The sequence below is a fragment of the Chiloscyllium plagiosum genome, unplaced genomic scaffold, assembly GCF_037043375.1.
Source record: "Chiloscyllium plagiosum isolate Xiang-an unplaced genomic scaffold, Cpla_swu_hap1 HiC_scaffold_32, whole genome shotgun sequence".
Classification (NCBI taxonomy): domain Eukaryota; kingdom Metazoa; phylum Chordata; class Chondrichthyes; order Orectolobiformes; family Hemiscylliidae; genus Chiloscyllium; species Chiloscyllium plagiosum.
Window position 1 is genome coordinate 44,093,383 of NW_028270170.1, and position 12,733 is coordinate 44,106,115.

The 12,733-nt window shown below is 45.3% G+C and overlaps 1 protein-coding gene and 1 non-coding gene across 3 annotated transcripts in view; both read right to left on the reverse strand.

Moving 5' to 3' along the window:
* Nucleotides 1-12,733, reverse strand: part of LOC122540028 (corticotropin-releasing hormone receptor 1-like) — a 366,881-nt gene that overhangs the window by 274,538 nt on the left and 79,610 nt on the right. For both annotated transcript variants that reach the window (XM_087977957.1, XM_087977956.1), the window contains exon 2: nt 1,342-1,426. In XM_087977957.1, coding sequence (XP_087834083.1) covers nt 1,342-1,408 — 67 coding nt within the window. In that variant the 5' untranslated portion in view covers nt 1,409-1,426. The remainder of the gene's footprint in view (nt 1-1,341; nt 1,427-12,733) is intronic.
* Nucleotides 1,838-1,895, reverse strand: LOC122540062 (small nucleolar RNA SNORD66). Its single transcript, XR_006309237.1, has one exon. It is a non-coding gene; the product is annotated as a small nucleolar RNA SNORD66 (small nucleolar RNA).

A 12,733-nucleotide genomic window follows, 5' to 3' on the forward strand; every position in this document is an offset into this window, starting at 1 on the left:
TTACTCTAATGCCATTTGCCAGCACCTTCTAAACCCTTCCTATTTATATACCCATCCAGATGCTTTTTAAATAGAATTATAGGGAGGTACAGCATGGAAACAGACCCTTTGGTCCAACCCATCCATGCCGACCAGATATCCCAACCCAATCTAGTCCCACCTGCCAGCACCCGGCCCATATCCCTCCAAACCCTTCCTATTCATATACCGATCCAAATGCCTCTTAAATGTTGCAATTGTACAGCCTCCTCCACATCCTCTGGCAGCTCATTCCATACACGTACCACCCTCTGCATGAAAAAGTTGCCCCTTAGGTCTCTTTTATATCTTTCCCCTCTCACCCTAAACCTATGCCCTGTAGTTCTGGACTCCCCGACCCCAGGGAAAAGACTTTGCCTACTTATCCTATCCATGCCCCTCATAATTTTGTAAACCTCTATAAGGTCACCCCTCAGCCTCCGACGCTCTAGGGAAAACAGCCCATCCTGTTCAGCCTCTCCCTGTAGCTCAGATCCTCCAAACCTGGCAATACTCTTGTAAATCTTTTCGGAACCCTTTCAAGTTTCACAACATCTTTCCGATAGGAAGGAGACAGAATTGCACGCAATATTCCAATAATGGCCTAACCAATGTCCTGTACAGCTGCAACATGACCTCCCAACTCCTGTAATTATACCAGCCTCCACTACTTCCTCTGGCAGTTCATTCCATACATGCATCACTCTTTGTGTGAAAAAGTTGCCCCTTAGGTCCCTTTTATATCTTCCACCCCCTTACCTTAAAACTATTCCCTCTAGTTCTGGACTCCCCACCCCAGGGACTCTGTTTACTGTATCCATGGCCCTCATGATTTTATAAACCTCTAAGATCACCCCTCATTCTCCAATGCTTTTCCAGTTAATTTTCATTTGGACAAGAAATCACATCAACTGCTTTAATGTTGCAAGTAATCCCTGCTGTCTACATTAATACAGAGTACTCTCAAATCACTTCATGGTTTGTAAGAGTTCTGGGGATATCCTAACATATTCTGAAAGCAGCAATAGATGAATAAAAATATTGTAAGAAGAAATAGAATTATTTGTAGAGATAGTATAATGAAACGGTCTTTTATTTATTCATACATGGGATGGGGACTTCATTGGCCTGGTCAGCACTTACTGTCTATCCATGATTGTCCTGGAGAAGGTGGAGGGTGCGTTGCTTTGTGGAAGGTATGGTGAGCACTTCATACAGTCAGAACAGTAGATTCAGCTATTTCATTTAGTAACAACTTTGGGACTAAACTGTCTTTCTGGTGATAGAGAATAAAGCTGTTTGTGACAAGGTTTATTTGGTCACCTGAAAAGTTGCTTGCAGCCGAAAGAGCCTCACAGTACTGGTCGAGTATGGTAGCTGAATGCAGCATTATGCAGCAAAGGATCACCTGTAATAGAGAAAGAACGACAACTGGAACTGACACTGTAATGTAAAGAATTAACTATACATTTCCACTAATAACAGCCACTGAAAATGTGTGTAGGTGATGTCAGATTACATGGAACTGGGATATGTCTGTAGAGTTCCAGAGATGTCCTCACTTACCAGGTTTTATATATTGTTTTATAAATTCCATTAATTTTTCTTTCACCTAGAAGTAGATCAGATATTTCTACATGGTGGCAGCAGTGACTAGATCCACAGAACCAGAGGCAAATGGCAAGTCTCCCCTGAACTGAAACCAAAGGAACAGGCATAGGAATTTAAAACAAACTCAGTCACTGAGCCAGTTGGCTGTCCAACACACTGGGACTTCAACTCAGGTGAGCAATGAATTTTCCTCTCTCCCAGCCTGAACCTCTGAGATTGATGCAGTGGCCCAGACAGGCTGAACAATGAGGAAGTCATCATCAAAGAGCAGAATTAAAAATGCACTGCAAGGGCAATAGGAAAAGCAAGTGGGTAAGAGTATTAACTGCCTTTTGCAAAGTTCCTGCAATGGCACTAAGAAGGTTGGAAGAAGATCCCATTCACACCAACTCTAACCATAGTTTCATTGTCACAGTGGCTATTGGGGGGCCCATAGTATAATCCTATCAGAGTGGGTGGCACAGTGGCTAGCACTGCTGCCTCACAGCACCAGGGTCCCAGATTTGATTCTCGTCTCTGGCAACTGCCAGTGTGGAGTTTGCGCATTCTGTGTGTGTTTCCTCCCATAATCCAAAGATGTGTTGGTCAGGTGAATTGGCCAAGCTAAATTGTCCATAGTAGAGCAGTTGATCTTCCGTAATTACACCGGCACCACTCCCCACCTCTTCCTCCGCTACATTGATGACTGCATTGGCGCCACCTCGTGCTCCCGCGAGGAGGTTGAGCAATTCATCAACTTCACCAACACATTCCACCCTGACCTTAAATTTACCTGGACCATCTCTGACACCTCCCTCCCCTTCCTGGACCTCTCCATCTCCATCAGTGACGACCGACTTGACACTGACATCTTCTACAAACCCACCGACTCCCACAGCTACCTGGATTACACCTCTTCCCACCCTACCTCTTGCAAAAATGCCATCCCGTATTCCCAATTCCTCCGCCTCCACCGTATCTGCTCCCAGGAGGAGCGGTTCCACCATAGAACACACCAGATGGCCTCCTTCTTTAGAGACCGCAATTTCTCTTCCCACGCGGTTAAAGATGCCCTCCAACGCATCTCATCCACATCCTGCACCTCCGCCCTCAGACCCAACCCCTCCAGCCACAACAAGGACAGAACGCCCCTGGTGCTCACCTTCCATCCTACCAACCTTCGCATAAACCAAATCATCCGCCGACATTTCCGCCACCTCCAAACAGACCCCACCACCAGGGATATATTTCCCTCCCCACCCCTCTCCGCCTTCCACAAAGACCGTTCCCTCCGTGACTACCTGGTCAGGTCCACGCCCCCCTACGACCCACTCTCCCATCCTGGCACTTTCCCCTGCCACTGCAGGAACTGTAAAACCTGCGTCCACACCTCCTCCCTCACCTCTATCCAAGGCCCCAAAGGAGCTTTCCACATCCATCAAAGTTTTACCAATGGACTTGTCCGACCTGCCCAGCTCCTTTTCCACCTATCCACTCCACCCTCTCCTCCCTGACCTATCACCTTCATCTCCTTCCCCACTGACCTATTGTACTCTATGCCACTCTCTCCCCACCCCCACCTTCCTCTAGCTTATCTCTCCACGCTTCAGGCTCTCTGCCTTTATTCCTGATGAAGGGCTTTTGCCCGAAACGTCGATTTTGCCTGTCCTCGGATGCTGCCTGAATTGCTGTGCTCTTCCAGCACCACTGATCCAGAATCTGGTTTCCAGCATCTGCAGTCATTGTTTTTACCTCCTAAATTGTCCATAGTGTTAGTCACAGGGGATGGGTTACTCTTCGGAGGGTTGGTGTGGACTTGTTGGGCCAAAGGGCCTGTTTCCACACTGTAGGGAATCTAATCTAATCTTATTTTTGAGCTCTACCCGCATTGCCTCAGCGAATGAACCCTGAATGCAGATGTGACACTCTCCCTGAATAGTAATACAAACCCTCCACCACTTTTACCTTTCTCTCTACCTTGTCTAAAACAACAAACCATGGAACATTGAGCAGCCAGTCCTGTCCCTCTCTCATCCAAGTCTCTAATAGCCACACCATCATAGCACCATGTACTGATCCAGGCTCTAAGCTCATCCGATAATACTCTGCATTGAAATAAACGCACTTCAGCCCATTAGTACCATTCTGTTCATTTACCTGTCTCTGCCTGTCCTTCCTTTATGATTTACTGGTCCTGACACACACCTTTCCCTGAATCCCTCCACTTGCTGACCTGCTGCTTTGGTTCCCAGCCCCTGCCACTCTAGTTTAAACCTTCCCGGGTAGCACTAGTGAATGTCCTTGCAATGATATTGATTCTCTTCCCTCCACCCTCCCTCCTTCCCTCCCGTTTAGGTGCAACCCATCCCTCTTGTACAGGTCAGTCCTGCCCGAGAAAAGGTTCCAGTGATCCAAGAACCTGTAACACTGGCCCCTGCACCAACTCCTTAGCCACACATTCATCTGTCCTTTCTTTTTATTCCTTACCTTATTAGCATGTGGCACTGGTAGTAACCCAGAGATTACTACCCTCCAGGTGCTGCTTTTCAGCATCTTTCCTAACCTCCCTATACTCACTCCGCAGGATCTCATCTCTCTTTCTTTCTACCTCCATCATTGGTACCAATCTGTACAATGATCTCTGGCTGCTCATCCTCCCCCTTTAGAATTCCATGCAGGGACTTCCTTGACTCTGGTCGGGAGAAAAAACTGGAGTCTCAAACGCAACCACAAAATATCTGCCCATGCCCCTAACTAGTGAATCTTCTACCACCATCACTCAGCAAAACTTGGTGTGATCATGCTCTACAGCAGAGCCAGTGTGGTGCCACAGACTTGGCTGCTACTGTTCTACTCCCCTGAGAGGCTACATCCCACAACAGTATTAAAACAGTATACCTATTAGAGAGGGGAATAGCCACAGGAGACTCCTGCACAACCTGCCTGCCTCTCCTGGTGGTGAGAGCCAAACAAAACTGTAATCCAAGGTAGACAGGCAGGAGGTTGGAAGAACACAGCAAGCCAGGCAGCCTCAGGAGGTGAAGTCAACCAAATCGTACCCTCTACCTGTCTTCACCTATCCCCACCACCATCCACTCCCCCCTACACCCACCCCAGCTCTGAAGAAGGGTTGCACCTGAAACATCAATTTTTCCTCCTTGTGGATACATAAATGATCTGGAAGAGGGCACTGTTGGTATGATCAGCAAATTTGCAGATGACGCAAAGATTGGTGGAGTAGCAGAAAGCATAAGGGACTGTCAGAGTATACAGAAGGATATAGATAGACTGGAGAGTTGGGCGGAAAAGTGACAGATGGATTTCAATACAGACCAATGTGAGGTGATGCATTTAGGCAAGACTAATTCTAGAGCGAATTATACAATGAATGGAAGAGCCTTGGGAAAAGTTGATGGGCAGAGAGATCTGGGAGTGCAGGTCCATTGTACCCTTAAGGTTGCTACGCAGGTGGATAGAGTGGTCAAGAAGGCATATAGTATGCTTGCCTTCATTGGATGGGGTATTGAGTATAAGAGCTGGCAAGTCATGTTAAAATCGTACAAGACATTGGTTCGGCTGCATTTAGAATACTGTGTGCAGTTCTGGTCGCCACATTACCAAAAGGATGTGGACACTTTGGAGAGGGTGCAGAGAAGGTTTACGAGGATGTTGCCTGGTATGGAAGGTGCTAGCTATGAAGCGAGGTTGAATAGGTTGGGTTTATTTTCATTAGAAAAAAGGAGATGGGGGGGGGACCTGATTGAGATTTATAAAATCATGAAGGGTCTAGACAGGGTGGATAGAGACAAGCTTTTTCTCAGGGTGAAGGATTTGATAACGAGGGGTCACGCTTTCAAGGTGAGAGGTGGAACATTTTTAAGGGGGATACACACGGCAAGTACTTCACACAGGGGGTGGTGGGCATTTGGAATGCGTTGCCAGCAGAGGTGGTAGAGGCAGGCAGGGTAGATTAATCTAAGATGCGTCTGGATAAATGCATGAGTAGGTGGGGAGTAGAGGGATACAGATACTTAGGAATTGGGTGACAGATTTAGACAGTACATTTGGATTGGCTCAGGCTTGGAGGGCTGAAAGGCCTGTTCCTGGGCTGTAAATTTTCTTTGTTCTTTGTGATGCTGCCTGGCTTGCTGTGTTCGTCCAGCTCTCCTGGCAGTCAGGTATCTACCTGATCAAGCCTGTGATATGGCCACTTCCCTGTAATTAGTGTCGATCACACTCTGTGTCCTGTATGCTCTTCAGTGTGACCAACTACCATTCCAACTAAACAATGCAGTCTGTGATGAGCTGCAGTCAGTCAGTTCCTGCAGACGTAGTCATCAGGGACACTAGACTGCTCCCTGATCTCCCACATCTGGCAGGAGGAGCACACCACTGTTCCAACTGTCTGTGACCAGTTTATACTAAGAAAAATAAAAAATGACCTTGTCTTTATCTTGCTCACCTTACTCATTGAGGCCCAGAGTTCATCAACTAGTAGCACGAACTGGTTACTTAAATTATAATGCAATCTTTATAAACAGATCAAGTACCTTCTTAGACTGTGAAACTTGTTCTGGACTTCCCCAGCATCAGGAACCTTCTTCCTGCATCTAGCCTATCCAGTCATAGCAGAATTGTATGTGTTTCTATGAGATCTCCCCCTCATGTTTCGAAATTCCAGTGAGTACAAGCCCAGTTGATCCAGTCTTTCCTTATATGTCAGTCCTGCCATCCTGGGAATCAGTCTGGTGAACCTTTGCAAGAATGTTCTTCCTCACACTAGGAGACCAAAACTGCACACAATACTCAGTGTGGCCTCACCAAGGCCCTGTATAACTGCAGCAAGACATCCTTACTCTGATACTCCAGTCCTCTGTCCATGAAGGCCAACATGCCATTAGCTTTCCTCACTGCCTGCTGCACCTGTATTTCAACCTTCAGCAACTGTTCCACCATGACACCCAGGTCTTGTTGCACCTCACTTTTTCCAAAACTGCCACCATTCCGATCATAATCTGCCATCCCGTTTTTGTGACCAAACCAGATAACCTCACGCTTCTCCATATTACATTACATTTGCCAAATATTTTCCCACTCAGCCAGTCTGTCCAAGTCACCCTGCAGCCTCTTAGCATCCTCCTCACAGCACACACTACCACTCAGCTTAGTGTCATTTGCAAAACTGGAGATATTGCATTCAATTCCTTCATCCAAATTCGTTAATGTATATTGTGAACAGCTGGGGTCACAGCATTGAACCCTGGGTACCCAACTCGTTACTGCCTGGCACTCTGAAAAGAACCTGTTTATTCTAACTCTCTGCTTCCTGTCTGCCAGCCAGTCCTCTATCCACGTCAATATGCTATCTCCTATACCACGAGCTTTAATTTTCCTTACCAATCTCTTGCGTGGTACCTTGTCAAAAGCCTTTTGAAAGTTCAAATACTTAACATTTGTTGATTCACCCTTGTCCACTCTACTGGTCACATTGTCAAAAAAATTCCAGAAGGTTTGTCAAGCATGATTTCCCTTTAGTGAATCGATGTTGATTTGGACTGATCCAGTCACTGTTTTCCAATTACTCAGTTATTACATCCTTAATAATTGACATCAGTATTCTCCCCCCACCACGTGATGTCAGGCTAAGTGGCCTATAATTCCCTGTTCACTCTCTCCCTCCTTTTTTAAAGAGTCGGGTTACATTAGCTACCCTCCATTCTATTTGAACTCTTCCAGAGTCTATGGAATGCTGGGAAATGATCACCAATGCATCATATAATAAAAGCAAATTACTGCGGATGCTGGAATCTGAAACCAATAAAGAGAAAACGCTGGAAAATCTCAGCAAGTCTGGCAGCATCTGTAAGGAGAGAAAAGGATCAGTTAGACTCGAAACATCAGCTTTTTTCTCTCCTTACGGATGCTGCCAGACTTGCTGAGATTTTCCAGCATTTTCTCTTTTTTGATCACCAATGCATCTTTTGTTTCTGGGCCACTTCCTTAGCACCTGATTCTAACTGTAAGGGACTTCCATTTATCTTCACCAATCCTTTCTTTTCACATGTCTATAGAAGTTTTTGCAGTCAGCTTTTACAGTTTCTGCAAGCTTACTCTCATACATTATTTTCCCCTTCTGAATGGAACCCTTTGTTCTTCTCTGCAGAATTTTACATTTCTCCCAGAACTCAGGTTTGCTGCTTTATCAAGCCAATTTATACAGCCCCAGCTTTGGATTTAACACTATTCCTTTCCCTTGTTAGCCGTGATTGAGCCATCTTCCCTGTTTTAGGAGTTGTGCTCCTGCAAAAGGAAGTTAGGGATTTAGGAAGGAGGTTGAAAAGCAGGACCTCTCATTTGCAACCTTCGGGTTACTCCTAGTGAGGCCCGGAATAGGAAATATCCATTGAATGTGTACCTAAAGAGCTGGTCGAGAACGGATGGCTTCAGATATCTGGATCATTGGGTTCCATTCCAGGGAAGGTGGGACCTGTACAAGAAGGACAGGCTGCACCTAAACTGAACAGCACCAACATCCTGACAGGGAGATTTGTTTGTGCCGCTCTGTAGGGGTGAGAAGCAGAGCAGTCAGTTAAGTCCAGAAAGAAGGGGAGGAGGAGGAGGAGGAGGATTAGAAGCATGGTGAAACTGGCAGTCCGAAGTATATTTATTTTAATACAAAAGTATAACAAGTAGATGGCAGGTGAACTTAAAGTCTGGACTAATACATGGGACAATGATGTTTCTGTAATGGCTGTAACATGTTCAAGAGAAGGGGAGGACTGGCAGCTTAATGTTCCAGGACTTACATGTTTCAGGTAAGATAGAAATGGATTTGAAAGAGGTGAAGTTGCACTACTGATTAAGAGCAGTATCACAACTACACTATGAGAAGGCATCATAGAGACCACAGAGGCCATACGGATATATGAGAATTTTGGATTGTTTTTGCCAGAGTGTTGGAGTCTGAGGGATAATCTGATAGAAGCATATAAAACTACAAGAGGCATGAATCATCGAAGTCTTTTTACCAAGTGGAATTGTCAAATGCTAGAGGACATAGATTTAAGGTGAGAGGGGAAATATTTAAAGAAGTGCAAGGAAGTTTTTTTTTAAGTAGATGGTGCTTGGAACATGCTGTCACTGGATGTGGTAGAAGCAGATACATAAGCAAAGAGGTATTTAGACAGACACGTGGAAGAGGCAGGGAATATAGGGATACAGACCATGTACAAGCTGATGGGATTCATTTTGAATTGCAACACAATTGGCACAGACATTATGGGCTGAAGGGTCACCTGTGTGTATTGTTCTATGTTCCACATTGAGACTGTTTTACTGAGGAGGGGAGAAGGTCAGGAGGAGATCTATTAGAAATTTTCAAAATCATGAGTCGGTAATGTAGGTAGGGAAAAATTGGTCTTGCTGGTCTTTAAAAAAAAATCAAGAATGAGAGGATATAGATTTAAAGTAATATGCAAATAAAACAAATACAACGTGAGGAAAAGAAAGTATCACTCAGCAAGTGGTTAGGGTATGGAATGCCACTGTCTGGAAGTGTTGTGGAGACAGATTCAGTTGATACATTCAAGAGGGCAGTTCTTTGGATGGGCATAATGTCCAAGGGTAAGCAGAAAAGGCAAGAGAATGACACTGTCAAAATGCTTGATTGGTGAGCTGGTGCAGATGTAATTGGCTGAATAGCCTCCTTCCGCACAGAAGCAATACCACGATTGTGTGATCTGAAATTTCCATTTCCAATCTCTCTCCAACTGTCCATATTGTTGTTGAGCTTATCTTGTTTGTAAGACCCTCCTCTTACTCCCTTGACCCCATTCTGAAAGTGCTGTCTGAAGTAAAGGGTTTCTTACATTAATGTTCAGTCATTTAGCTTGCCATGTCATTTTGTTCCGCATCTTGTCAAGATCACTGTGTAAGATGAATTTAAACTTCCAGTGATCTAGACCACAAGCTGAGGAACAGAATCTCATACCAAACTAAAAACTGAACATTGAAATCCTTTATGTTTTGTACATTAAACAGGAAAAACAGATTCATTTGTTAACCTTGCCCTAGGAAGCAATCAACTGCAAAGAATGATTTTCCTGACAATAGCTGAGAGGAGCTTGGATGACCTTCCTGAAAGCAGGCGGGTGGACTGCTCAGAGTTCAACGAAATGTAGAACAATTCAAAGATTCAATTCTACCCAACATTAGCCTACAGATGGAAGAGGAGAGGGTGGAAAGCACAGTCCTAAAAATAGATAATTGCAACAAGGAGACATAACAAAAAGTCAAAAAAGAATACTAGTATGAAAATGGAGTTTAGGATTCTTTCCTTCACCGTACTCACTGGGCTGGCAGAGGTTGGAAATAAATATGTAAATAAGTCTCTGAGGTGTGCCGTGATGTAACTGTGACCTCAGTTCTCATTGGTTGGACGAATACAGCTCAGAGCATGTGGTTCCACTACACATATTGTTCAAACTCGTATGGAGTTGAGACATAAATGCTAAGCCTGGGTTTGTGTAAAGAGCAGAAGAACTCTTCCTAAAATAGTACTCAGTTAATATGTTTAATTAATCCCAAATTGTCTTTGGTGGTGTGTCTCTAGGATTGCTGTTCATCTGCTCAGATTACTCACTTAATCATTGCCTACAATGTAACTGTCACGGAGATCTGGTACAGGACAACGTCAGAGCTCAGTTTCCAGTCTTCATGAACAGTTAATGGATTTTAACAGATAAAGCAGATCCGTTTAGAGCCTGGATTAGTACATGGAACTATGATATTGTAGCCATTACAGAAACTTGATTGAAAGAAGGATAGAGACAAAAAGACTGCAGCTGCTGGAAACCAAAGTAAACAAGCAGGAGGCTGAAGAACACAGCAAGGCAAGCAGCATCAGGAAGTGGAGAAGTCAATGTTTCGAGTATATCCCTTCTTCAGGACTAGATATGCGGGTAGGGGGAGTTACAGATGGGGGGGTGGGTGGGGAGAATAGCGGAGTGGTAAGGTAGTGATAGATGGACACAGTTAATGGCTACAACTTGGTTAGTCGATGGGAGTCTTAGAGTAATAGAGATGTACAGCACAGAAACAGACCCTTCGGCCTAACCTGTCCAAGCCGACCAGATATCCTAAGCTATTCTAGTCCTATTTGCTAGCACTTGCCCTATATCTCTCTATTCATATACCAGATGTCCACCACTTCTGGTAACTCGTTCCAAACAAATATCACCCTCCGTGTGCAAAAAATGCCTTTTTACATTTTTCCCCTCTCACCATAAACCTATGCCCTCTAGTTCTGGAATCCTCCACCCCAGGGAAAAGACCTTGTCTCTTCACCCTATCCATGCCCCTCGTGATTTTACGAACCTCTATAAGGTCACCTCGCAGCCTCCAATGCTCCATCTTTGTCCAATTCACAGCTCATGGGTTTCCAAGGTTGAAGTAAAGGCAGGCACCACTGCCAAAAGCCGACATCAAAGCCCCCAAACCTCATGCTATTGCAATCCTGGTCCAGGCTGCCAAAGAGGCTGCCTCAAGGGTCCACCTTATCACCAAAGCCATGTTACGGAGGCAGGCACTGAGGAAGCAAATGTGGCTGTAGTAGCAAGTTTGTTTCAGGACATGGTTGAAGAGCTTCAGGGCAGAGGAAATGACCTGGGAGTTGCAGTGGGAGAGGGACTCCCTGACATTCTTGTAGAGAGAGGAGGAAAACCTCTTCAAGGCAGGCATCTTTGCAAGAGGATTCGCAGTAGGGTTAAAATCAACTAGGTAAAAACAATGACTACAGATGCTAGAAGCCAGAGTCTAGAGTGATGCTGAAAAAGCACAGCAGTTCAGGCAGCATCCAAGGAGCAGTAAAATTCACTGCCGCTCTGCCTCGGTAACATGGAGGTCCTGGGCCTCCTTCACCGCCGTTCTCTCACCACCAGATGCCTGGAGGAAGAATGCCTCATCTTCCGCATCGGAACACTTCAACCCCAGGGTATCAATGTGGACTCCAACAGTTTCCTCATTTCCCCTTCCCCCACCTCACCCCAGTTCCAAACTTCCAGCTCAGCACTGTCCCCATGACTTGTCCTACCTGCCTATCTTCTTTTCCACCTATCCACTTCACCCTCCCCCCGACCTATTACCTTCATCCCCTCCCCCACTCACCTATTGTACTCTATGCTACTTTCTCCCCACCCCCACCCTCCTCTCACTTATCTCTCCACCCTTCAGGCTCTCTGCCTTTATTCCTGATGAAGGGCTTTTGCCCGAAAAGTCGATTTTACTGCTCCTCGGATGCTGCCTGAACTGCTGTGCTTTTCCAGCACCACTCTAACCTAGACTCTGGTTTCCAGCATCTGCAGTCATTGGAATCCTGAACCAAATCCACCTCACCACTGCTGCCGTGAAACCAGACTGCCATTCCACAGGACCAACTGGAACATGGCCACAATTGGCACAAGGAACAGGCCACAACTCCTTCGCTCACTTTCAAAACCCTTGCTGGTGCAGAGGCTTTAAGTTCAGAGCTGCTGTCTAGTGAATCCCCATCATCCCTTCAATTAGAGACATGAGGGGCAGGAGTTGCAAAACTGATTAAGAAGAGTGTCACAGCTGCACTGAGGTGGGACATGTTGCAGGGCTCATCAAGCGAGACTATATGGGTAGAACTCAGGAATAAGAAAGGTGCAATCACGACGATGGGGTTAAACTTTAGGCCTCCTAACAGCCAGTGAGAGATGGAAGACCAGATATGTAAGCAGATTGTGGAAAATGTAAAAAAACAGCAGTGTTGTTGTAGTGGGTGATTTTAACTTCCCTAACATTGATTGGGACTCCCTTAATGCCAGGGGCTTGGATGAGGCAGAATTTGTTAGGTGTATCCAGAAGGGTTTCTTGAAACAATATGCAGATCCTCCAACTAGGTAAGGGACTGTTCTAGACCTTGTTCCAGGGAATACACTAAGCAGGTAATTGAACGTTCAGTGGGGGAGCACTTTGGAAACAATGATTATAGTTTTCGGGTTTTAAGATAGTTATTGATAAGGATGAATGGTCCTGGTGTGAAAGTGCTAAGTTTGGGCAAGATCAATTACAACAGAATTAGGCAGGAACTGGAGAAATTAAG